The following is a 23,999-nucleotide window of genomic DNA, read 5'->3' on the forward strand; positions in this document are numbered from 1 at the left end:
TCGTTAAGTAACGTACGTAAACGCTACGTCACGGGGAGTGAGTATTAAATGGAAAAATGAGATTATTTCGTTGCATCAGTAGTTGCATGCTGCCAGCGGGAGACTCTAAGCAAAGTAAGGTTATAAATACTCTAGAGCATTATCTCATCCTGTACTTTTGTAGATCAGAATCATCGAAAATGTTCAGTTGAATATACGGGTAGTCAAGCTACCGTTCCTCAACTTCTTCTCCTACTCCATTAGTAATCTACTGTGACTAATGCAGTAAAACTAAAAGTGAGACATAAATACTATATTAGTGTCTTGTGATCATGTACAGTCGATTTCGGATTACTTTCTGCATGCAATGGACCTTATCCGCAATGACGTCAAAAATAAAAATGGACGCTATAGTAGGGGGACTTTGTACATCGACTGATTGGAATAGATCCGCGTAGAGCCAGAAGTGTTTAAAAAATTGCACCCAATCAACCTGTGAGATTTGTAAGTTGTAATCCGATGCAGAAGCACGTGCCATTTTGGTTGTTATGGCTGTGATGGTTGTTTTCTCGGCTGAATTGTTTCGCGCCGAATCGGAAAAGGGGGTAATGACAAGTAAAACTGTGTGATCCTTTCCCAAGGAATGTTCTGTGCTCCTTGAATTACCCGTTAGCGTGTCTAAGGCTATTTTCACTGCTCTGTGTGTGTGTGTGTGTGTGTGTGTGTGTGAAAGGGGGGAGGGGATAACTCCGGCGCACACCGCCATATCCCTGTCGATGATTGACTAACTACAACCCATATAATACTATTATTATTAGCATTGTATTAGGCCTAGGCATGTATTGTATAATTGTTTGTGTTTTCGCTTGTGGGGTTGAGTTTTGGGTCACGTGAAGAATAGAAGAGTCAACACGTGCTGGTGTAGTGTTAGTAGTCCGTCAACTCCTCCTGCTCCTGTACATCACATCAACGTGAAGCGTCATTCTCCCCTTCCCTACATGGTGCTGTGACGCTGGAGTCGTTTCGTCAAACGAGCTACTTCCGGACCTTGTAACCCCTCGCGAAAACGCTTGGTACCGTAGCATTTCTTAAACGGTACCCCGGAAGGCAAGCGCTTCACCTACAGTGTTCATTTGTTTTGTGTCGTTTTCCTTGTAGAAAACATTCACGGAGATGGAGGAGACTCAACGTGCAAAGGGATCACGTGCGGCGTATCGCGCACATGTTACTCGTATATTTAAGAAAGTAGACGAGAATCTAGAGACGGAAACCCCATTGACGGACACTCAAGTCGCCAAACTCACCAGCAATTTAGAACAGTTAACCCAGAAGAAGGATACATTACCACAGCTGAACGGGCAGATCGCCTCATCAATACAGACATCAGAGGAATTAGAAACTGAGATTCTTGAAGCAGAAGAAATACAGGACACCATCATTGAGTATATGAGTCTGATTAAACACCGCCTTGAGAAAACTAGAGAACCTGCACGCACTCTCAGTGTAACAGCTCCAGAGTTTGTACCCACGTTGCCACCACCAGTAACCAGAGAACCGGTAAGCCAGTTACCTAAGTTAAGCTTACCCCACTTTTCGGGGGATACCTTGATGTGGCAAGTCTTCAAAGACTCGTTTGATGCAGCCGTACACAACTCTCCTTCCCTAAGCAAAGTGCAGAAGTTCAACTACTTGAGAGCGCAGTTGCAGGGTGATGCACTGAGGGCCATAGCTGGACTACAACTCACTGATGCTAACTATGACCATGCCATAGCCCTTCTTACACAGAGATATGGTCAGTCTCATAAGATCGAACAGGCACACATGCAAGCTCTGTCACAAACCAACTGTCCCACCTCGTCCTTGTCCAGTCTGCAGTTGTTCTACGACACAATAGAAGCCCACATAAGAGGATTGACTGCACTTGGCAAAACAGAAGACTCGTATGAATCAATGCTAGTGCCTATCATTCTGGGAAAGCTACCAAGTGATGTACATAAGAACCTTGTTCGAGAACACGGCATTGGGGCATGGACCATCGCAGAGTTAAGAGATGCCATTTGGAAGGAAATCACTATTTTAGAATGTGGATCATTGTCCAACAAGTGCAAGACAATGGAACCCTACCAGTCTACAATGACTACCACTCTACATACCGGTGCAAGTGGACGTCAATCCCAACCTGCTAATTCAGGTACTAGTAAGAACACCTGTGTATTTTGTAAGGGTCCACATTTTTGTGGTCGCTGTGATGTTGTTAAGGATCCCCAAAAACGCTTTGAATTAGTTAAGAAGGGGAAACACTGCTTTAATTGTTTGGGGCACCATAGGGCTTCACAGTGTCCTTCAAAGTGGAGATGCAAATTGTGCAGACAGAAGCACCATACTAGCTTATGCGGTGCATTTACCAAGCCATCTGAGTCTAATACCACTCCAGTCACTACACAGGCATCTATCACAACAGAGAGAGTGCAACCTCACACTTCTGTTCAACCCCAAACAACAGTACAACCTCAGTCAACAGTACAATCTCAGACAACAGAAACCACTACACCATCATCCACTGCAATGAATGCTGCCATTATTCCCCCAGAGCCCGCCACACGTACAAATTCTATGTGCTTATTGAAAACTGCAGTTGCTCAAGTTAGTGTGAATGGCATCCGAGTGGAAGCACACATTCTGTTCGATGAAGGGGCCCAGAGATCCTTCATGTCTAACCAACTAGCCAAGAAGCTAATGATATCTCCTCAACAAACTGAACACATCAATATCTCTACCTTTGGAGGAGAACCAACCCTGACCAAACAGTTGGACAATGCTACAGTCAACGTTGAGACACTGACAGGTGAATCTATTCCAATATCAGTTCTACTGGTCCCAGTCATTGCGGCACCCCTACAGAACAGGTATCATACTCACTTGATAAACATAGAACACTTACAGGGACTTCAGCTAGCCAACCCAGTGTCAACATCCAGTAACTTTTACATCTCATTATTGATTGGTGCTGATTATTACTGGCAGTTCATGGGTGACCACATTGTGCGAGGTAATGGACCTACTGCAATGCAGTCCAAACTAGGTTACCTTCTGTCTGGACCACTTGTTGTTCCACCAGCTCCTACTACTAACGCCAGTATGTTTCATGTTTCCACACCAGCTACTGACTGTAACAATGCTCCGACCTTTTGGATGATGGAATCTGCTAATGTCACACAGCCTGAGACAGCAGAAGTAGAGAACGAATTTCTGGAGAGATACCAACAATCTTGCATCAGGCGAGAAGAGGATGGTGCATACCGTGTGAAGTTTCCTTGGAAACAAGAATATCCACCCCTCCCTTCAAACTATGCAGTTTGCAAAAACAAGACCCGCTCTTTAGCTCGCAAACTCAGCCACACTCCTGAACTGCTGCACCTATATGGGAAAATTATTATGGAACAAGAACAAAGAGGTTTCATCGAGAAGGTAACTGCACCAGACCTTACCAAGGATGTCCACTATATACCACATCACCCGGTTAGTAAAGCTTCCTCGACAACACCGATCAGAATCGTGTACAATTGTAGCTACCGTCAGGCTAGACACCCCAGTCTTAATGATTGCTTGCTAACTGGTCCATCCTTCACAACAGACATGTGCTCTATCCTCCTACGCTTCCGTTCCCATGCCATTGGAATTTCTACAGATTTAGAGAAGGCCTTTTTACATGTTAGGCTGGATGAGTCCGACCGTGACAACACCAGATTCTTCTGGTTATCATCACCATCTGATCCAGAAAGTGACCTTGAAATTTATCGATTTAAAACTGTCTTGTTTGGCTCTACCAGCTCCCCATTTATGCTTATGGCCACACTACATCATCATCTGAATTCTTGGGATAGCCCAGTAGCTCAGGACATGAAGCAGAATCTCTACGTGGATAACGTCATTAGTGGATGTAGTACCGAAGCAGAAGCTATTAAGTATTACAGAGAAGCCCGATTCATAATGACACAAGCCCAATTCAATTTGAGATCATGGGCATCTAACAGCTCACAACTGCAAGCTGTTACAGTGGCTGAGGGAACAGCTGATTGTGATGTTACTGTAAACCTATTAGGATTGTTGTGGAACACAGCTACTGACACCATTAGCTTCACCCCTAAACAGTTTCTATCCAACACAGAAGTACCACTACCTGTCACTAAACGTTTAGTACTCCAACTTTCATCAAAGGTATATGATCCTTTAGGAATTTTGTCACCGGTCACAATTCAAGCAAAGATTTTAATGCAGGATCTATGGAGATCAGGTATCGCTTGGGATGACCCATTGTTCCCAGAACACACAAACAGATGGTGGAAGATAGCTGAGGATCTACAAGATACCAGTAAGATTACAATACCTAGATTTTACTTTGGACCAACATACTCCCAGCCAGTAGAATTACATGTGTTTGCAGATGCCAGTATGAAGGCCTATGGTGCCATTGCATTTCTTAGAACTGGTGAGCACACCTGCTTTGTATTGGCCAGATCACGTGTGGTACCGCTCAAGCCACACACACTTCCGCGACTTGAATTGATGGCTGCTGTTGTCGCATCAAGACTGGCTCAATTCGTTGTTTCATCTCTTCCTCACCTACTTCAGAAATACGCAGTTAAGCTGTGGAGTGACAGCCAAATTGTGCTTCATTGGTTGTACAGTAAGAAACGCTTAAAACAGTTCATTTCAAACCGAGTTCAAGAGATTAATAAGACATTCCCAGATATTCCTTGGCTCTACTGCCCAACCAATGACAACCCGGCAGATTTACTAACAAGGGGATTGAGTGCTGCTCAGCTAAACTCATCGTGTTTGTGGCAACAAGGCCCACCGTGGCTCACAGATGAAACTCGTTGGCCTGCTTGGAATCATAGTGAGATCCTACACCTACAAGTGGATGACGATGTCATGGAGACAAATACCAGTGCTACTGACCTACCTAACACAGTAACCTCAGGTATTCACAACCTTATTGAACTTACAAAGTATAGTTCACTGATGAAAGTATTAAGAGTGTCAGCTCATGTTTACAGATTTGTCCATAATGCTAGGAATCCCACCAAGCGACATATTGGTCCACTGTCCGTGGATGAAACTAACAAGGCACTTACTCTCTGGATCCACAGTTGTCAGCACACCACCTTCCACAAGGAAATTTTGAACATTAGGGCTAAACGTGGAAAGAGATTACCTCTCGTGAGACAACTACGTTTGTTCATGGACAGCTCTGATTATTTACGTTGTGGCGGGAGGATCCATAACGCGCATGTAGATTCTGACACCAAGTTTCCTATCCTACTACCTAAACATCATCCCTTGACAAAGCTGATAGTGTTGGCTGTTCATAAGGAGCAACTTCATGCAGGTGTAACTGGAACAGTTACGTCTATAAGACAAGGATACTGGATCCCCTCGGCTCGACAGTTAGTAAGGCAACTAATCAGAAAGTGTGTCTCCTGCCGTAAGGTATCAGGAAAACCCTACATGGTACCAGAACCACCGCCATTGCCACTTGATAGAGTTAAGGAGGGTAAGCCGTTTGATGTTACGGGTGTAGATTTCACCGGAGCCCTGCACGTGAAGAACAATGGAACTGAAGAGAAGGTATATATCTGTTTATTTACGTGCGGTCTGTCTAGGGCAGTCCATTTAGAAGTAGTTTGTGATCTGAGTGTTGAAACCTTTCTGAGAGCATTCCGCCGATTTGTGTCACGTAAGTCACTGCCCCAAGTGATGATATCCGATAATGCGTCTACATATGTGTCTGCGAGTAAGGAGTTGGAACAGATTTTTACCTCAGATAAGCTAGGAGAATCCCTGAATGCCAAGGGCGTGAGATGGAAGTTTATCCCCAAACGTGCCCCTTGGTACGGGGGGTTTTGGGAAAGGTTGATTGGTATTACGAAGACGGTATTGAGGAAAGTCTTGGGAAAGTCATTTATTACATTGGAGGTACTACAAACCTTAATAGTTGAAGTTGAAGCAGTACTAAATGATCGCCCCCTGACCTATCTATCAGCAGATGTGACTGACCCTGAGCCATTGACACCATCGCACCTGCTCTATGGACGACGCATGACTATGTTACCTTACCCAGCCGTAGAAGAGGAACAACATGACCCTACCTTTTTATCCAGTACATCACTGCGTGACAAGGTCAACAGACAAACACTATTGTTGAATCATTTTCAGAGGAGATGGCAGAGAGAATATTTAACTTCCCTCCGAGAGGCATACAAGGCTACAGGTACTTCTAAACAATCAGTGAAAGTGGGGGACGTCGTTCTGGTGCATGATGATATACCCAGACTACAATGGCGTTTGGCTGTGATCGAAGAATTGATGGAAGGCCTTGATGGATATGCTCGAGCAGCCAAAATAAGGACAAGCACAGGGAGAACAAACCGACCAATTGCCAAGTTGTACCCTCTTGAGTTGAGTTCCCCATGTGAGCCTACAACATGTGATGACAACAGAGAGACTGATAAGGACAATGATCACGATGTTAGTTCTGAGCCTGTTCACCAGAGACCAACCAGAGATGCTGCTGCAAGGGCTCGCGTACGAATTAAGAGTTGGACTAATCAGTTAACCGTGGCCCCGGAGGATGTCGATGATTGACTAACTACAACCCATATAATACTATTATTATTAGCATTGTATTAGGCCTAGGCATGTATTGTATAATTGTTTGTGTTTTCGCTTGTGGGGTTGAGTTTTGGGTCACGTGAAGAATAGAAGAGTCAACACGTGCTGGTGTAGTGTTAGTAGTCCGTCAACTCCTCCTGCTCCTGTACATCACATCAACGTGAAGCGTCATTCTCCCCTTCCCTACAATCCCAATGATTGATGGTGCTATGAATGATACTGTACTTAATATAGGTTTGCCAGAAGTAATGAGCAGTAGCATACTTCAAGCTGATCTGAGAGCAGATACAGATGATGGTCTAGAACACGGTATGCTAGATTTAACTGGTAGACTGAATGCCATTTAAACCCCTGCATTGTAGTGGACCACAGACATGTGATCAAAGAGTTTCATTCACAGCTACGGATGGAACCAGCAGGTATTTATTTGTTTGGTGAAATTTAAAATGATTCATTATAATATGAATAGATGATGATCATGCATTAGCTAAACTTACCCAAGAGTTTACTAGAAGCAAGGAGATGTGGCATGGTGACTACTGTTGTGTTCCAGACTGTAGAAACTGTTCTGGCAGTAATAAGAAGCGAATCCAATTAGGGTTACGAAGAATTTCATATCATTATTTTCCCAACATTCAATCCGCCAAAGGAAAGTTATGGATTAAATTGATTCGTCGCGATCCTGGTACCAATTTTGTTGTAAACAAGCACACCAAAATATGCTCTGCACACTTCAAGCCTGGAGATTTTACTTTGCCGGATGAATTGCTGGAGGGTGGAAGACGACGCCTAAAGCAATGTGCAGTTCCATCAATTTTCCCTTGGCATGACACAAAAGAGCGTAGGTCATTGATATCTGTGGAGCTGGAAATGGAAATTATAGAGACACCGGATTTAGAGTTATCATGTGACATGGACCCTGAATTTGATTCAACGCCTTCCAACTCAGATTTGCTGGAAGAGAATTGTGATTTAAAATTGAAACTAGTAGAACTGCAAAACCAACTCGATAAATCATTTTTCAGATTAGACAGCATTAAAGACGATGATAGCTTGATAAGACTCTACACCGGATTTTTCGACTATGGGACGCTATTGGCATTTGTGACTGGATCTACGAAAACCGTTCTTATCGCCCAAGACAGGAAGTTTGATTTTTTCACACAAACACAAAGCTTAATGAATGCACTATCAAGTTTCACTGCCACAGTCGACCAGAGTAAAGTGGTCTGCTTTTGCTGGCTGCTTTTCTAGAGCACAGTGGTGAGCCGTACGAGTGGTCTGGGGTCTTGATGGAGCCCTGGCCAACCAATACCTTCGATTGTGGCATGCAGCTACTTTTGTCGTCTCCTTGAAAGTAAGCTGCCAAGAAGATATTCCTGAAGAAAAGTTGTGCTTTCCTTCCCCTTCGTGAACAGAAATGTCGTTGAACGCAACTTCAACTCCCAGTCCAGGTTTACTGCCGTTGAAACGACCGACATCTAAAGACAGCCCAAACCAGTGCGAGAAGAAATCCAAAAGAAACAGTACTTGCCCAATATGCGATGAAGTAATTAAAGAAGCTACAAAGCACAGGAAAGGTGATGATGCAATCTATTGTGAAGGCTACTGTGACGCGTGGGTACATCGTAGATGCACTGGGTTATCAGCAACGAACTTCGCGACATTAAGAGATGCTGGCGAAGAACACACGTTCTTTTGTCTATACTGTGAGATCCAAGCGCAGAAGGCAGAAATAGACAGCTTAATGTCGACCATTACTACACTTCAAACTTCTCTAAATGATCTTAAACGCAAACTAGACCTTGTTAATCAACCACAGCAGACTTCTACTCAAACTGTTCGTGCTCCAGTTGTTGACAAAGTTTCAAACACTGCCTATCAAAATGCCACCAACATTGATAGGAAATTCAACATCGTTGTGTATGGTGTAGCAGAAAATCCCCAAAATACCAACAGACAACTCCGAATGAAAAAGGACATGGAAAACGTGATGGAGGCTCTGTCTGCAACTGATATTGACATTGAACCTAGTGATATAAAAGATTTGTATCGTCTCGGTAAGTATGACCAAAAGAGTGAGCGTCCCAGACCCCTTCTGGTGAAGTTCCTTCGTTCAAACACAGCAATTGACATCCTAAGTTCTAAGTCTAAGCTTGAAGCTCCAATCTACATAAAACCTGATCTAACTCCCCAGGAGCGTCAAAAGGAACGCTTATTATTGAAGGAAAGGAGATCCCTAATTGACAATGGTACCGAACGGAGATACATCAAAATAAGAAATGATTCCTTATACCTCAACAACAAGCTTCATTGCAAAGTGAGTACAGATGGTAACAAATTAGAGTATGTAACTGTATCAGCACAGCCACTTAATAATACCTCTGCCACAAGCATGGAGTCATCCTGACTCCCTGTTTCCACTATAACTAACTCAAATCCTGACTCAAATTCACAGGTATTTAATAACTCTACTAATAACCCAAACTCAAATAATGTATTAAGTGATTTGAAACTGTCTATTGTAAATTTCTGTAGTGTTACTAACAAATGAACCCAACTTGAAGTTTTTCTGGTTACCTATGCAATTGGCATCATTATAGGGACAGAATCACATTTGAATGAATCTATTCTAAACTCTGAGGTTTTCCCAAATAATTATCAAACATACAGAAAAGACAGAAACACTTCTGGTGGTGGTGTGTTTATTTCCATAAAGAGCTCTATACCATGTACACAAATTAATGACAATTCAACTATTGAAATAGTGTGGGCTCACGTTCATCTTGACAAGAACAATGACTTTATCATTGGCTCCTTTTACTGTCCTCCTCACTCAAGTGATACAATACTTGACAACTTGCAGTCTTCCATAGACACGATTAAGCAAAAGTATCCCCACACCCAAATCATTCTTGGAGGTGACTTTAACTGTCCAGGTATTGACTGGGAAAACAGTACACTAATAAATTCCTATGTATCATGTCACTTTCGTGAAAAACTTATTGACTTATCACACAACTACCAACTGTCTCAGTTAGTCACTTTCCCTACAAGAGCTCAAAATGTTTTAGACTTATGCTTTACTACTAATCCTAATTCTGTGATATCATGTGAACCACTTCCAGGCTTGAGTGACCACGACGCTGTTTTAGTATCCATCAAGATTCCTAAACGTGTAATCAAACAACATCCCAGAACTGTTTACCTTTACAAGCTAGCTGACTGGGAAAAAATAAGAGAGGAATTATCAGACTTATCACATGATTACTTTGAAATAAATCAAGCATCACCCCAAAGCTTAGATGAAAATTGGTCCTTCTTCTTACAAAATTTACAAGAAATAATAAACACTCATACTCCTACCAAGAAATTAAGTACAAGAATTCACCTTCCCTGGCTGTCTTCTGCTTTAAAACGACTCATACGTAAAAAGCAAAGAGTTTATAGAAGAGCAAAGCGTTATTGTCGAGATAGTGACTGGAATGAATATAAATCATTACAAAAAGAGATAGATCATAAACTAAAGTACCAACACAAATCCTACCTGACAAACCTAACTTCATCACCAGACAGTAACAAAAAGTCTTTATGGCACTACATCAAGTCACGAAAACAAGAAAACAATGGTATTAGTACATTAATAAATCCTATAAATGGTCATATCATAACCAATCCTGTGGAAAAAGCAGACACCCTCAATCAACACTTTCAGTCTGTCCTTACATCCGAAGATAATAGTAACATTCCTGACAAAGGTCCATCCTTATTTCCATCTTTACCTACATTTGAGATTACCGAACAAGGAGTCTACAACTTGTTAAGTACCTGTGACACATCCAAATCCCCAGGACCTGACTCCTTGCATCCGTATGTACTGAAGGCCACAGCTGCCGAATTATCTCCCATTCTAACTCATATTTTCAAACAATCACTAGAATCTGGTGAAGTCCCATTACAATGGAAGCATGCCTATGTCACCCCAATATTTAAAAAAGGTTCCAAAGCTCACCCAGGCAACTACCGTCCTATCTCACTCACCTCAGTAGTTTGTAAAACAATGGAGCATATCATCGTGAGTCAAATTATGAAGCATTTGGAGGACCACAATATTCTTTCAGACAACCAGTTTGGATTTAGATCAAAACATTCCTGTGAGACTCAACTACTCATTACTGTTAATGACATTGCAAAAGATATTGACAGGAACCTGCAAGTTGATGCTGCTATATTAGACTTTTCTAAAACGTTCGACAGAGTAGCTCATTCTAGACTTCTCTACAAATTAAATTACTATGGTATAAGAGGAACTGTCTTACAGTGGCTAGAGTCCTTCCTTCATGGTCGTACCCAACAGGTTGTAGTAGAAGGCTCTAGATCTTCTACATGTCAAGTTACATCTGGTGTTCCACAAAGTTCCGTACTTGGTCCTGTGTTGTTCCTAATTTACATTAACGATATTGTAACAAACATCAAGAGTGAAATTAGATTATTTGCTGGCGACATTCTACTCTTTAAAACTATAGCTATGCCCAACGATCACAGAATACTGCAAAATGACTTAGATTCCTTAACACAATGGGCTAGCAACTGGCTGATGGAATTTAACATTCCCAAATGCAATATTTTACAATTTACAACCCACCACAGTAAAAGCACTTTTACATATAAAATGTCTAATATTCCATTGAATATTGTATCAGAGCACACCTATCTTGGTATCCGCCTCCATCATACACTATCATGGGAACCTCATGTTAACTATATTTGTGGAAAGGCAAACCGTCTTCTTGGATTTCTGAAAAGGAATTTATATAATGCCCCAATACAAATCAAAGAACACTTATACAAACAATTATTGTTACCTTCTATTGAATACTGCTCAGCCATCTGGGATCCTTATCACCAAACAACAGTTAGCAAATTAGAAATGATCCAACACCGAGCTGCAAGATTTGTTCTTAATAAACCATGGCACAGATCCAGTCAACAACACAGTATTACAGATATGCTTAATTACCTTCAATGGCCAAGTTTAAAAAGTAGGAGAAGGAATGCTAGACTTATATTATTATTCAAGATTGTAAGAAACTTACTGGTGCTACCAAACCATTGTTTACCCCAGCCAACCCCTGTATCATATACTCGTGCCAATAATCCCCTCAAATTTGCACAGCTGCAATCCAGAATTGATTTATATAAGTATTCTTTTCTCCCGAGAACAATTATTGATTGGAATAACTTGAAAATTGACAACATTAACGCAATTAACCTTGACACTTTTAAGAACATTATAGATAAGCTAAACAATTTGTGATTTGTAATGCACATTAGCGTGTTGCCCCTGGTGGGCTTTGCTAATTAATAATAATAATATAAAAAAAAAAAAAAAAAAAAAAAAAAAAAAAAAAACAGGAGATGGCTGTGTGTGGCTGTACAGCTCTGTGGTGTTGGACAATGACCTGTGCTGTAAATTTCCTTTCATTTTAGCCAGTTCTGAGCCCTGAATGGCCTATAACTTGGCCTAATTCATCCCAGCACGTCTCTTTTCAATTTTTGAACACCATCTTGCCCGCCTTCCAGGGCCCCCGCCTCCCACCCTTCTGGAGCTCGCCTGATACAGACAACCTCGGTTTAAAAACTATCTAAAATAGCGGGAAACTTAGCTGTTGGCTACTTCTTCAGTGGATGATCAGGAAGGTAAGAAATTGTTGTGAAACGTGTGAAAATTTGGTATGCGTAGCTACCACCATTGGCCAGCTACAACACACAGAATATTTAAAACCGACGTTTCTCGATACTTTTAAATGGGCGATAAGACCGGTTTTCCCAGAGACAGTCACATTTTATGAAGAAATTCTTGGGCCTGATGCAAGTGTGATACGACAATGGGGCGGAAAAAGAAGCGGACTTGACTATGACGAATCAAAAGTTGGACCCTCGTTCAAACTACCACTGATTGAACAGTTTTTTATGACACTGGTTAGAATCAGGCTAGGAATGCCTGAAATGGATGCTGCCAACAAATTTGGTATTTTGCAAGCATCAGTTTCAAGAATTACAAATACGTGGATAAACTTTATGTATCGCAGCTTTAAGTCAATTGAAACATTTCCTCCATGGCACATAGTGAAGAAATATATGCCTGAAAGCTTCAAGAAAGACTACCCTAACACACGGATCATAATAGATGCCACAGAATTTCCAATTGAGCGACCTTCTTCCTTGCTAACTCAAGCGTGCACCTTTTCACCATACAAAAACACAAATACCATCAAGGTTTTGATAGGAGTGACTCCAAGTGGTGCAATCTCCTTTGTGTCTGAGGCATATGAAGGATCTATTTCAGATCGTAAGCTGGTAGAAGTCAGTGGTTTGTTGGAAAAATTGGAACCAGGAGATGAAATCATGGCGGATAAGGGATTTACGATTCAGGATCTTTTAATTCCTTATGGTGTTCGCCTGAATATGCCTCCGTTCCTTTCAACCAATAGTCAGATGGCGGCAAGTGATGTATTTTTGACGAAAAAAATTGCTCGCTTGAGAGTACTCGTGGAAAGAGCAATAGGACGCGTTAAGGAGTTTCGGATCCTATGAGATGAAATCCCTACATCGGTGTGGGACTGTGCTAATCATTAAATTTATGTCTGCTGCATGCTTTGTAATTTTGGACCACCCTTGGTTTGTTAAAACGTTGTTTTTAATGATTATTAACTGATTATTAACAGAAAATTTCATGAAATACATACCATTAAATAACTATTTATCAATAAAAACTGTGGAGTCATAATGATTAATGCCGTTGTATATAATCAGTAGAGGAAATGGATCAAAGGATTTCCACTGTTCCAGTAATTTAGCAATATTCATAGGAATAAAAATTCCACCTCTCATCTTGGGAATAGGAGGTGGATGAAAAGGAAATCGTCGTGCAAATGTAAATGTATTTCTTGAGCCAGTAACCACAATTATTTCCCTGCTCAAGCCAATGGCAAGCAACCGTACCTCTAAATCACCTCCCCACTCTCCTTGATGTAAAATCCGCAGCTTCTTTTGTTCCCATTGTTGAGGTGTCATACCATCTTCTAAGCGTACACCAGGGTATTTTTGCATACAGATTAATGCCAGAGTTCTCAACTGGATAGCTATAGAAGTATCACCATGGCAATCTGGCTCAATCAAACCAGCCTGGTGTGCAATTGAATGATAAAGGCAATTGCCATCACCATTAACTGGGTGACGAACACACCCAAGCTGTTGAAACAAATCGATTGACGGTCTGCTATCTGGCGAGATTGATAATAGCTGGATATCTTCACAATGTTCAGATGCCTTATTTTCTTGGTGAGGAGTCAAGGGCTCTTCTTTAGCAACACAAGTAAACACAGATGAAGCTGTTGCGTGTGGTGAATTGAACGAAATAATAGTGCATGGAACTGCAGATGGCAAAAAAGTATCAAAATAAAACGTGCGAGCCTTGGAAATCATCATCTTACTGAATTCCTCATCATAACTGATTCTCTCCACTACAATGCCTTCATTTGGGGACCATACCACAAAATCACACCAAAGCATTTGGGTGACAAATAACTGTGTTTGTATCTGGTAAAAATACTGATGTTTTCTTCTCAATTGTAGCCTTCCATTATTCTCTTCTAAATAGAATGAAGGAACCTCTACTGCAGCAACGGAAAAGGATTTGTTTGAACAAACAAAAGGACATTTCACCTCCAAACACCCAGTATCCTTCCCAACCTCAATGACAGAATCTGGGGTAGCAGCTAGCCAGGGAATTGCTGGATTCACAAAAAGTCCACACTTTTTAACATTCAGTACGACTCCCTTCTTCTCTTGGTGCTTGATGTAACACTGGATCGCAATTTCTTCATTTCTCTCTCCATACTTAATAGCTGGTGAGTTTAAAGGCTTCGGAAACAGCTTATTTCTTAAGAACACTTTCACATCTGATTTCATTCGTCTGTTGCAAACACTCTTCATTATTGATGATGTAATTCTCAGTTTGCGCTCCTCATGCCAAAGGTCTGACTTTGATTGTTGACGAGTAGCCATTTCTAATTCTGCTGCTTCAGACGGCCCTATACAGATATGCTCTTCATAGAGCTGCCTGACAAGATGTAGAGGTGCAGGTATATCGTTCACTTCATGCTGACTAACAATAGTCTCTGTGCTGCAGTAACAGTGATCATGGCCCACATTGTCAATCAGCCTTGACAAATCTTGCTTGAATTTAATCTGCTTCGATTCTACCCTAGCCCTTCTTTCTTCCCGCATTTGCTGTGTTCTGTTTATTGATGGAGCAGGCTCGTCATCAAACAACTGGATAAAGCAAGATGTCCATATCTAAGCAACTTTGATTGAGTTGCGACCGCTTTCTTTTTACTTGCATCATTATTTGCAGTGAGAATGGCACAGGTGGAAGCAGCTTTCTTTGATTGATCCAACTTCACTAGTCTATTCCATAAATTAGCTTTCCGCTCGGGTTGCAAGACTCTCCTGGATGTTGGTCGGCAATCCCAATTGTTCACTGAACAAAGCTTTGGTCTCTTTTCGACCCCATATACTTTCTTTGTCAGACGAACCAAATCAGTTGGTCGTGCATCTACTTTCATCCTCCTAGGCTGGATCCAGGCTTGAAGTTTCTCTGTTCAGCCCTTACGGTCTTCCTCATCCATTCCTAATCTGAAATACTCTTCAATGTAGTAAAGTGTTGCAGTCACATGATTGCAACACCCAGACAGTCCAGCTGGGCAAACGCAAAATGCTACTTTAACCTGAGCAGTAAGTGTTGATACCACAATGAACACATTGTACATCTTGTTCTTTTTCATCGAAGGTAAAACTTATGATCCTATACAAATAACATCAGGCTGAGTTGGCATAGCATGATACCTAATCTTCTGGACATGGCCGTCCACAAAAAAACGATAAGCTTTGTCCAGCGTGCGGGTATACACAATGGGATCTCCAACGTCAGAATCTACTGGCTTGTCACCTTCACAGTGTAGTAATGAACTGTTTCTTCTCTCTATGATGTTATCGACACGGTCAGCTTTCTGAACAAGTGCCTTACGTTCAACTAAAAACTGGTAGATCGTGCTAAATGTAACTTTTGGAATTTTGTGTATTTCTTTTGTCCACTGAGTGTCATTTGACTTTGGCATCGATTGCAGTAAAACAGTCTCAGTGTTAGAAGGTATTTCCAGCAACTTTTTCTTAACATTGGAGCCACCATCAGGATCAATGACGTAGATATCCCAACCATATTTGATATAATCATATACTCTACAAATTAATGCACAAAGTATACTATGAACTACCTAGTAAGCAATATAAACATACCTTTGAATTAACTGTGGCTTGTTTCCACTGACTGGTGCATCCCGACAAACAAGCCACCTCTTTAGCTGGGTAACATTCAAGTCCCTTGGGTCTATCCCGCCAAGTGATGCTCCAGGAATGTCATTCTCAGTAAGAATGACCATATCACAGTTTTCCTCTGCTGGCTCCTCATCATTGGTACACTGGGATACCGGGAAATCAGAAACAACATCTATGGTAAGGTATTACGCTGAATTCAACAGTTTAGCATTCAATACACATCTTACCACAATCAAGGTGTTCATCTGATTCTGTGAACAGTTCAGTCTTCACTTCAGGCATACCTATCAAATTCATATTTTAAGCATTCACACACATGAATTCACATCTTACTCTGATCTATACTTTCATCTGTTTCTAATGATTGTTCAGTTTGAATTGTGCCACTGCTAACAAATCCTGGTAAACCTATACGAAGTCAAGAGTAACAGGCATACATCTCTTCAAATCATTGCTATCATACTATGATCCAAATTTCTGTCCATTTCTTCAGGTGGCTCAATGCGAAGTGTGTCGTAGTTTGCTGCAACAGATAACCTTTATGAGATTCATGCATCTCTACTACTTTTATTTACCGCAATGTAGTGGATCTTCCTGGTAGTTGTCAGCCATCACCATCTCAGGCAGTTCATTGTCATTGTAATCTACATACCATACCACAACATTATAGCTTGCGACAAACATTTTAGTACATACCATCTTGTGCTTCTTTATCGCCTCGAACTGTCAGTGAGGTAGCACCTTTAAGTTTGCTTGGCTTTACCATCTTTAAACCTTCAATGGCAAAACAAGGATCATCTAAACCGTTTTACAAAACAGTCACTGCATTAGCTAACACTTGTGATATTACCTACAGTAGGCCGCACGGGAGTTACCCCCCACACAGAGCAGTGAAAATAGCCTTAGACACGCTAACGGGTAATTCAAGGAGCACAGAACATTCCTTGGGAAAGGATCACACAGTTTTACTTGTCATTACCCCCTTTACCGATTCGGCGCGAAACAATTCAGCCGAGAAAACAACCATCACAGCCATAACAACCAAAATGGCACGTGCTTCTGCATCGGATTACAACTTACAAATCTCACAGGTTGATTGGGTGCAATTCTTTAAACACTTCTGGCTCTACGCGGATCTATTCCAATCAGTCGCTGTACAAAGTCCCCCTACTATAGCGTCCATTTTTATTTTTGACGTCATTGCGGATAAGGTCCATTGAACAATTTACAATGTGATTGTTCGAACATATGAACTAATTGTTTGCAACCTAGCTCCTTTACTTGTATAACTAAATACTAGTACTATAGTATGTTCACGTTGAGCTGAATCCTCAAAAACATTTAATAACTCATGGATGCAATTACACACGATCTTGAAATTTGGCTCATTTGTAGTACCATAGATTATAGAGAGAGGGGATAGAAAACTAATTTTTACGCGCATACTCCTCACCTACAGTTCCATTTACACCTTTTTAAAACTCTCTTATAAACGCTTGTAGAGAAAAGTTTTTTTTCTTCGGGGTTTACAGCAGCACAAGGCGACTTCATAACTTGAAGCAGAGTTGCCTAATCATTGTTGTCGAGGAGTAAGCCGTGCCACAAATTCGCACTTCAAAGGGCATGAATCATTTTGAAGTTGGACATGTTTTGCCGCTTTCAATCATAACAACCAAAGGACTCTTTCGTCGAAGTTTTAATACGTTTCAGGGTGTATGGCATTCATCAGTGAATGGTTACATCTGTCAAGAATTATCCAATACCATTCCCGTCGCTGGTAAGGTGTACCACAAGCTCGTGGGCTGGTGTAGGTGAGGAGTGCGCACGGGAATAAAACTCGACCAGGCAGCGGATAGTGGATGGAACGCCTAGATACACAAGTGAGCATTACCAGAGATTACTACTATAAACCATTTCGTTCCACTAGATAGCGATAAAGAATCGCGTAGGGATGATTATTTTAATTAGTCACGTGATAGTTTTCTATCCCCTCTCTCGATAATCTATGGTAGTACTGCTTGACCCGCTAAAAACATTTCAAAATCTTGTTGTTCGAATGTTTGACATAATATTTACGGCCAATCAAAATTTTCACAATAAATTTCCTATGGGGAAGCCATATAAGTACAGGGTCCATTACAACCCTTTCCCGAACTTGTAATGGAGGCAAACTGTACGTGTCTGTTGTTGACACCTTTGCTGTTACCAATAATCATCTGGTTGGCTGAAATGTTAACTCTGTTGAGAAAAAAATCCACTTTTAATTTTTAGCTGTTTTTCAGGGTTCAGCTCAACGTGAACATACCCAGGAGTGTACATGTAAATACTGCAAGTAGTCATTCACATTATCACGTTTGCAAGTCGTGTGTGAATTGTTCAAAAGCAATCTGAAATCAACTGTGCTAGTACTACCTGAGTGTGTACTGGAGTCAGTTCTGACAGTGTTGTCACAGTGTTGCTGCAATTTGTAACCACAAACAAAGTATTTACAATAGTTGCTTATTTTAAGTTCATCAATTCCAGAGGCGTATCCAGGATATTTCCAAAGTGGCTTCCAGATTTAGCTGTGAGGTACAGAGGTCTGGGGCTGTGTTCCCAGCCACTGACAGATTTAGAAAGTGCTCAAATTTACTAGATTTTTGATTTCATGAATAGTAACTATTTCAATTTGTACTTGGTTCCTCATGATTTGTGGCTGGTCAGGTATATATTGTAGTGACCAAATACATTTCCAATTAAAATGATTTAGGTACTTTAAATTTCAACATTTTTAACACCCTTAAACTGTGTGCGTGCGTGCGTGCGTGTGTGGCTTACTACTGATAGGCTGGAGTGCTGCACCAGTATAATGCTAGCATATTAGGTGGATGTTATGAACACTACTTCTACTCTCTAATAGAGCAGTCAGTGGAAACTGCAATCGAGCACTCCAATGCATTGTCCAAAGCTCCTTAAATTGATACTATCTAATAGAACAGTCACTTTGTAATCAATTACTCTAATTGAGCATTCACTGATTAAAACTTTCAAAGATAATTGTAAGAAATGTTTTTGAGCACATTGGGAACACTGAAGAGCATAACAGGCAAAAATTTCATGAAATTTTACCCAGCCCTCAATCCAGGTCAGTCCATAAAACGGGTCAGATCTGGATTACCTGCCCAGGTGACCCACTGAGCCCAGACAAAATGTGACATAGATGACCTTGTTTCAACCATGTGTGTATGTGCTGTGCACGCATGTGTGCATGTGTGTAGTATGTAGAACTGAGCCAATAATTTACAAAACATTTGTTGATTATGTGTCATACACTGTTCCTAATCAGGGACGAAACTAGCACTTTAGTGATGCTAGTATACCCAAAGTGTCCTAATTTTAGAGGTCTAAACAACTACAAATGAAACCATTAATGGTGTCAAGGTACATTTCCTGATTTCAAGTACTGTATCGTCAATTATAGCCCGGACACTTATTATGTTCAGGCAAGTGTTTACCCTAGCCACAAGACTGGTGACTATAATTTACAAGACCAAAAATCATATTCCTTGGAATCAACTTGAGATATTCTCTTCTTGATATATTCCACATAGATTTCAAGTTTAAAGGAATGCTGTAAAATGCTTTTGCTTCACTGTTTTGTACTAGAAGTTCCTGTGAAACTGGGCATTTATTTCTGTTGTACGACTCTATACTGTATCTAGCAACTACTGTGTGTATGATATAATTATATGGGACTGGCCGTAGTGCACCATTAGGAAAAATATGAGTATTATTTTATCATTAAATTTCATGATTTACTTTCTTGTTTGTTTAGCGTCAAATTATGTTCAGCCAATGTAATAGCACTGAAAGAGGTATGTGGACTATTTTGTATATTTCTTGAATTAAAATGTATATTTTCTTATTCACAGGCATTCTGAGAAACTGAAATCAAGATATTGGGCCAGGGGCTGAGGGGTGCATAAGAACTGTGAAGGAAGAGAACATTTAAGTAATATCTAACTGTCACTAGATGATAATAATACTCCATAATGTGTCCGTGGTTGGACAAAAGTTGTAATAATGTATGTGCTTATCATCTGCAAGGCAGATGGATGTGTAGACTATGACTGACCGAACATGCATGTTGTATTACAGTACATTGTCAAGCAGCATCATATTATTTACATACACAAAGTGTGGAACTCTCAAGTTGTTTGTATATAGATCACCACTAGTTCCCTTTAGGAATTGTATTTACGAAAGGTATTGCTAGTATACTAAATAGCCCTTGGTCGTTGAAATACAAACTCAAATCAAGTACAAGTAACACAAACACTAGTTATGCTATAACATTGTGATCACAAGTAATGTTGTTCATTGAATTATGCAATAATATTTCAGTTGAGTTCCTTGCTTGTGAATAGTTTTCACAACTGCTTGACACGTAGCTGATGAGTTACAAACTTTGATCAGACTCTAGAGTCAGGTATGTTCAATCCATTTGGTAGTAACAAGCTGCTCATTGGGATTCATGCCTCATTTACCCTGCAACAATTATAAACAGTTCACCCTGCAACACTACTAATAAGTACAAGTACACAAATATTGGCTTTCGCAGATAGTGAGGAAGATAATATAACATGATATGTCTTTAGTAATGTTTGACATTGTTTGTATTTTGTACAAGCAATGCTTCCTTTTTTATCATGTCACCTTGCAGGATGTACACAGTAATTTTGAAAAGAGTTTTCTCTACAGCTAAGTGACTGTTATATTAGAGTATTATAATTACCTGACTGCTTTATTAGAGTATCTCACCAAAATAATATTCTTCAGAACAAGTATTGCTATTACATGACAAACACTATTTACAAGGCGAAGGCTCCTGTTTCATGAAAGATCCCATGATTTCTGTATATCTGCGGTTTGAATTTATGTAAAGGGGTTTCCTGAAACTTGCCCCTGCCTTGGAAGTACAAAACTCATGTAACCTAGATGTTTTCTGTTGCATACAAGATTGTGTGTAAGAAATTAAAAGTATGCACTAGTCACTCTGAACTGCTTAGCTTTATTTCACTTTTAAACCGGCGATCATACATGTATATGCAAGGGAGTATCATGCTGGTCTGTGTTGCACACTACATTTGAACCCTTCGTATGCCTTGAGATTTTGACTCATTGTTACTAGTAGCAATATTGTGTAGTCTCAAGTGTCGTCTTGATTGTATATTGACTTTGGTAGACCGTGCAGCAAGTTAGTCTTGTGCCATCCACCTCTTCACAAAAGTAAGGGTCTGCAGCTGGTGAAATACAGATACTAAATAATCTCAATAGGAATTCAATTAGACAGTGTATGTAATTGCTAGTTATGTCAGATGATTACCCTTCAAAAGCATTGCGTTGCCAAGGTGATTTGTGTGTGAACGTGATTGGCACACACTACCAAATCTGAGTGGTAGAATCATTTAGTATCTGTATTTCACTTTTTGCAAAGGAGCACGCGGTGCCAGACTAGTCCCTGTGGCACCTCCTTATGCAATGTGTATGTACATGCATGCAAAGTTTTAATAGTTGTCCCACTCACTTTACATTAATCTAAATATTACTCCATTTTATAGCTGCCACAAAATTTCACAGATGCATATCGCCAGGAGTAATATAATGTACAATTGTAAAGGACCGGTTGTATCATATTTCTACCGCTCTTAATCCTCTTACATCTGTGCCCAGTGATCCGAGGCGATCCAAGGGCAGCTGGGTACCTGGGCAGCTGACAAACCACTTAGGTGTCCCGTATTTGCTGGTGTTCCACCTTATCCCTCTGTACTTGAATCCATTCCAGATCATTAAGTAGATAAATCGTGACACTGGTCCGCCAAAGCACCCATCCGCAGATCCGGCAGCATATTAACGAATCATATAATAAGCGCCGCATAAAGATGACGCGCTGCGCTTTAGATTGAAATACGTAGTAAATGCACGGAAGAAAACGGAATAAGGACATCACGAAGGTATAAACGTTATACCTGTGACGTTTTATACCAACTTGTAGGGATAACCTTCATCCCATATAGTATAACCTTCATACCAAGTCTTTTTTATACCAACAAGGTAGGGATAACCGTCATACTCCTTGGTATAACCTTCAAACTTCATTTTTAACAGTGTTACGCAAATAATCGGTCATAACTCGGTGAATGTTCATCGGATTCCTACCAAACGTGGTACTGAGATTCGCCTTAATAAGCCCTTTAAGTGTGCCAACATTCAGCCCGATTGGAGCCTGCATTTGTGTTTTATGGCGGATTTTGCAAAGTGTGCGAAAAGAAGTACAGTAGAAGAAAAACACGAAGAAAAAAACCCCAAACTTTGGCCGTTCGTATCTCGGAAATGGCTGGAGCGATGTTCTTCAGATTTGGAATGTGGACTCCCCTACCTAGCCGGCACTTCTGCAGCAACTTTGGTTTCAATCAGATAAGGAATCACGGAATTACGAAGGTGTGCAAATCGCGTTTACTTTCTTCCTCTAAATATACTCACGGTGTGGCGCGCCGGCTTCTTGGGCCGCACCAGGCCCGTAGCCAGGGGGGATTCGGGGGGTTCGGAAGAACTGCCCTCTTGAGAAAAAGGTCCACAATTTCAGTAAAAAGGTCCACAATTTTAGCAAAAAGGTCCACAATTTTAGCAAAAAGGTCCACAAATTTAGTATACAAGTCCAAATTATCAGTAGCAAAAGTTCATTAGCTCCAGTTTAATAAACACTACTCATGTAATCATCTAATAAGAAGCTAAATTAAGTGCTCCGAGTAGCTGGCTCATTCAGTGCTTGTAATGCAATGCAAGATCGACATGCTCTAATAGAGCAGTCAACCACCCTAATAGAACAATCACTCTAATAAAACAATCACTCTAATAGAACAGTCACAATTACATTTTCTTTTAAAATCTGTATGTAACTACTTATTTGATTTACAAAACCATATTTGTTGTCTAGTGGGCAAGCCCCTCCCATGAAGAGCCGTGCATAAATAGCATCCTTGCTTCAATGCGCGATCCAACAGAGCACTCAATCTTGCCCATTCTCATTCACTGTGACATTCCAATATATTATAGACACAGATGGTATAATCACAGATGGTATAATTACAGTAGTAATAGAGAGATATTTCCCAGATGTCATTTAAATAGCTGGTCTTGAGCTTACCTAAAAATTGTTATTTTTATTGACTGAAATGCCACTAAATTCAACCTTTTAGTGTCTATTTTCAAAAACATTTCCTGGGGGGCATGTCCCCAAACCCCACTAGTTTCAGCATGTTTCGCATGCTGGGTGTGCCTCGCACACCATACTGTAATCCATATAAAAAGGCCTCAAAAAAGATCCACTTTTCTTCTAAAAGAACCTACCCAGATAAAAGTCTGGCTACGGCCCTGCGTACGGCACACTACCGTGTGTCTTGATTTGAGATAATGTTACTCATTAACTAACAAACTAACCATAGTTAGTTTGGTGCACAGTAACATAGCATGCTTGTGCATGAATGTATTTTTACTAAGGAATTTTCCTATGACTTTACTATAAAAGTAGATTGCATGAGGTTTTCCATCATTAATGCTTTGCAACATGCACAGGATAACTATACATATTAAGTACTTCATTTTTTGTAAGAGTGGATGAGGCAACTTTGTGTTCAAATTAAAATGTAGTCTGCTAAAAAACTTGAGAGATATTTAGTAGCTATGCAGATAGGAAACAATTACTCAAAAAAGCAGACCTGTATACAGTATATTGTACATATTAAAAGACTTTTAGCTTCAATTAAGTAGCTAAACACTGGTATGTCAGTGATTCTACCTGACATTTGTGTGTTATAATTGTACATGCTTACTGTGGCTTGTTGTTCAATACTAATAATGAATAACACGCATCAGGAGTACTGCTGTGTGGTACATTCGTATACAGT

The 23,999-nt window shown here is 40.5% G+C and overlaps 1 protein-coding gene and 2 long non-coding RNA genes across 4 annotated transcripts; 1 reads left to right on the forward strand and 2 right to left on the reverse strand.

Annotated features, from left to right (window-relative positions):
• Positions 1 to 362: 362 nt before the first annotated feature.
• Positions 363 to 20,229, forward strand: LOC136251333 (uncharacterized). Its single transcript, XR_010699011.1, has 5 exons — positions 363 to 483; positions 6,889 to 6,963; positions 7,017 to 7,073; positions 19,868 to 19,907; positions 19,965 to 20,229. It is a non-coding gene; the product is annotated as an uncharacterized lncRNA (long non-coding RNA).
• On the reverse strand, positions 15,509 to 17,243 carry LOC136238192 (uncharacterized). Of its 2 annotated transcripts, XM_066028543.1 has the most exons (8): positions 17,134 to 17,243; positions 16,750 to 16,827; positions 16,629 to 16,697; positions 16,517 to 16,576; positions 16,387 to 16,461; positions 16,281 to 16,337; positions 16,015 to 16,225; positions 15,509 to 15,957 (listed from the first exon to the last, which is right to left on the reverse strand). In XM_066028543.1, the coding sequence occupies exons 2-8, from the start codon at positions 16,817 to 16,819 to the stop codon at positions 15,516 to 15,518; spliced, it is 984 nt and encodes a 327-aa protein (XP_065884615.1). In that variant the 5' UTR covers positions 16,820 to 16,827; positions 17,134 to 17,243; the 3' UTR covers positions 15,509 to 15,515. The 2 variants fall into 2 exon arrangements, with proteins under 2 accessions (XP_065884615.1, XP_065884622.1); XM_066028550.1 differs by lacking the exon at positions 17,134 to 17,243 and having other exon boundaries at positions 16,750 to 17,101.
• A 98-nt stretch (positions 20,230 to 20,327) lies between the features above and the next one.
• Positions 20,328 to 21,910, reverse strand: LOC136251339 (uncharacterized). The gene is made up of 2 exons (XR_010699025.1): positions 21,620 to 21,910; positions 20,328 to 20,580 (listed from the first exon to the last, which is right to left on the reverse strand). It is a non-coding gene; the product is annotated as an uncharacterized lncRNA (long non-coding RNA).
• Positions 21,911 to 23,999: the final 2,089 nt, after the last annotated feature.

This window comes from Dysidea avara, chromosome 1 (genome assembly GCF_963678975.1).
Source record: "Dysidea avara chromosome 1, odDysAvar1.4, whole genome shotgun sequence".
Lineage (NCBI taxonomy): Eukaryota > Metazoa > Porifera > Demospongiae > Dictyoceratida > Dysideidae > Dysidea > Dysidea avara.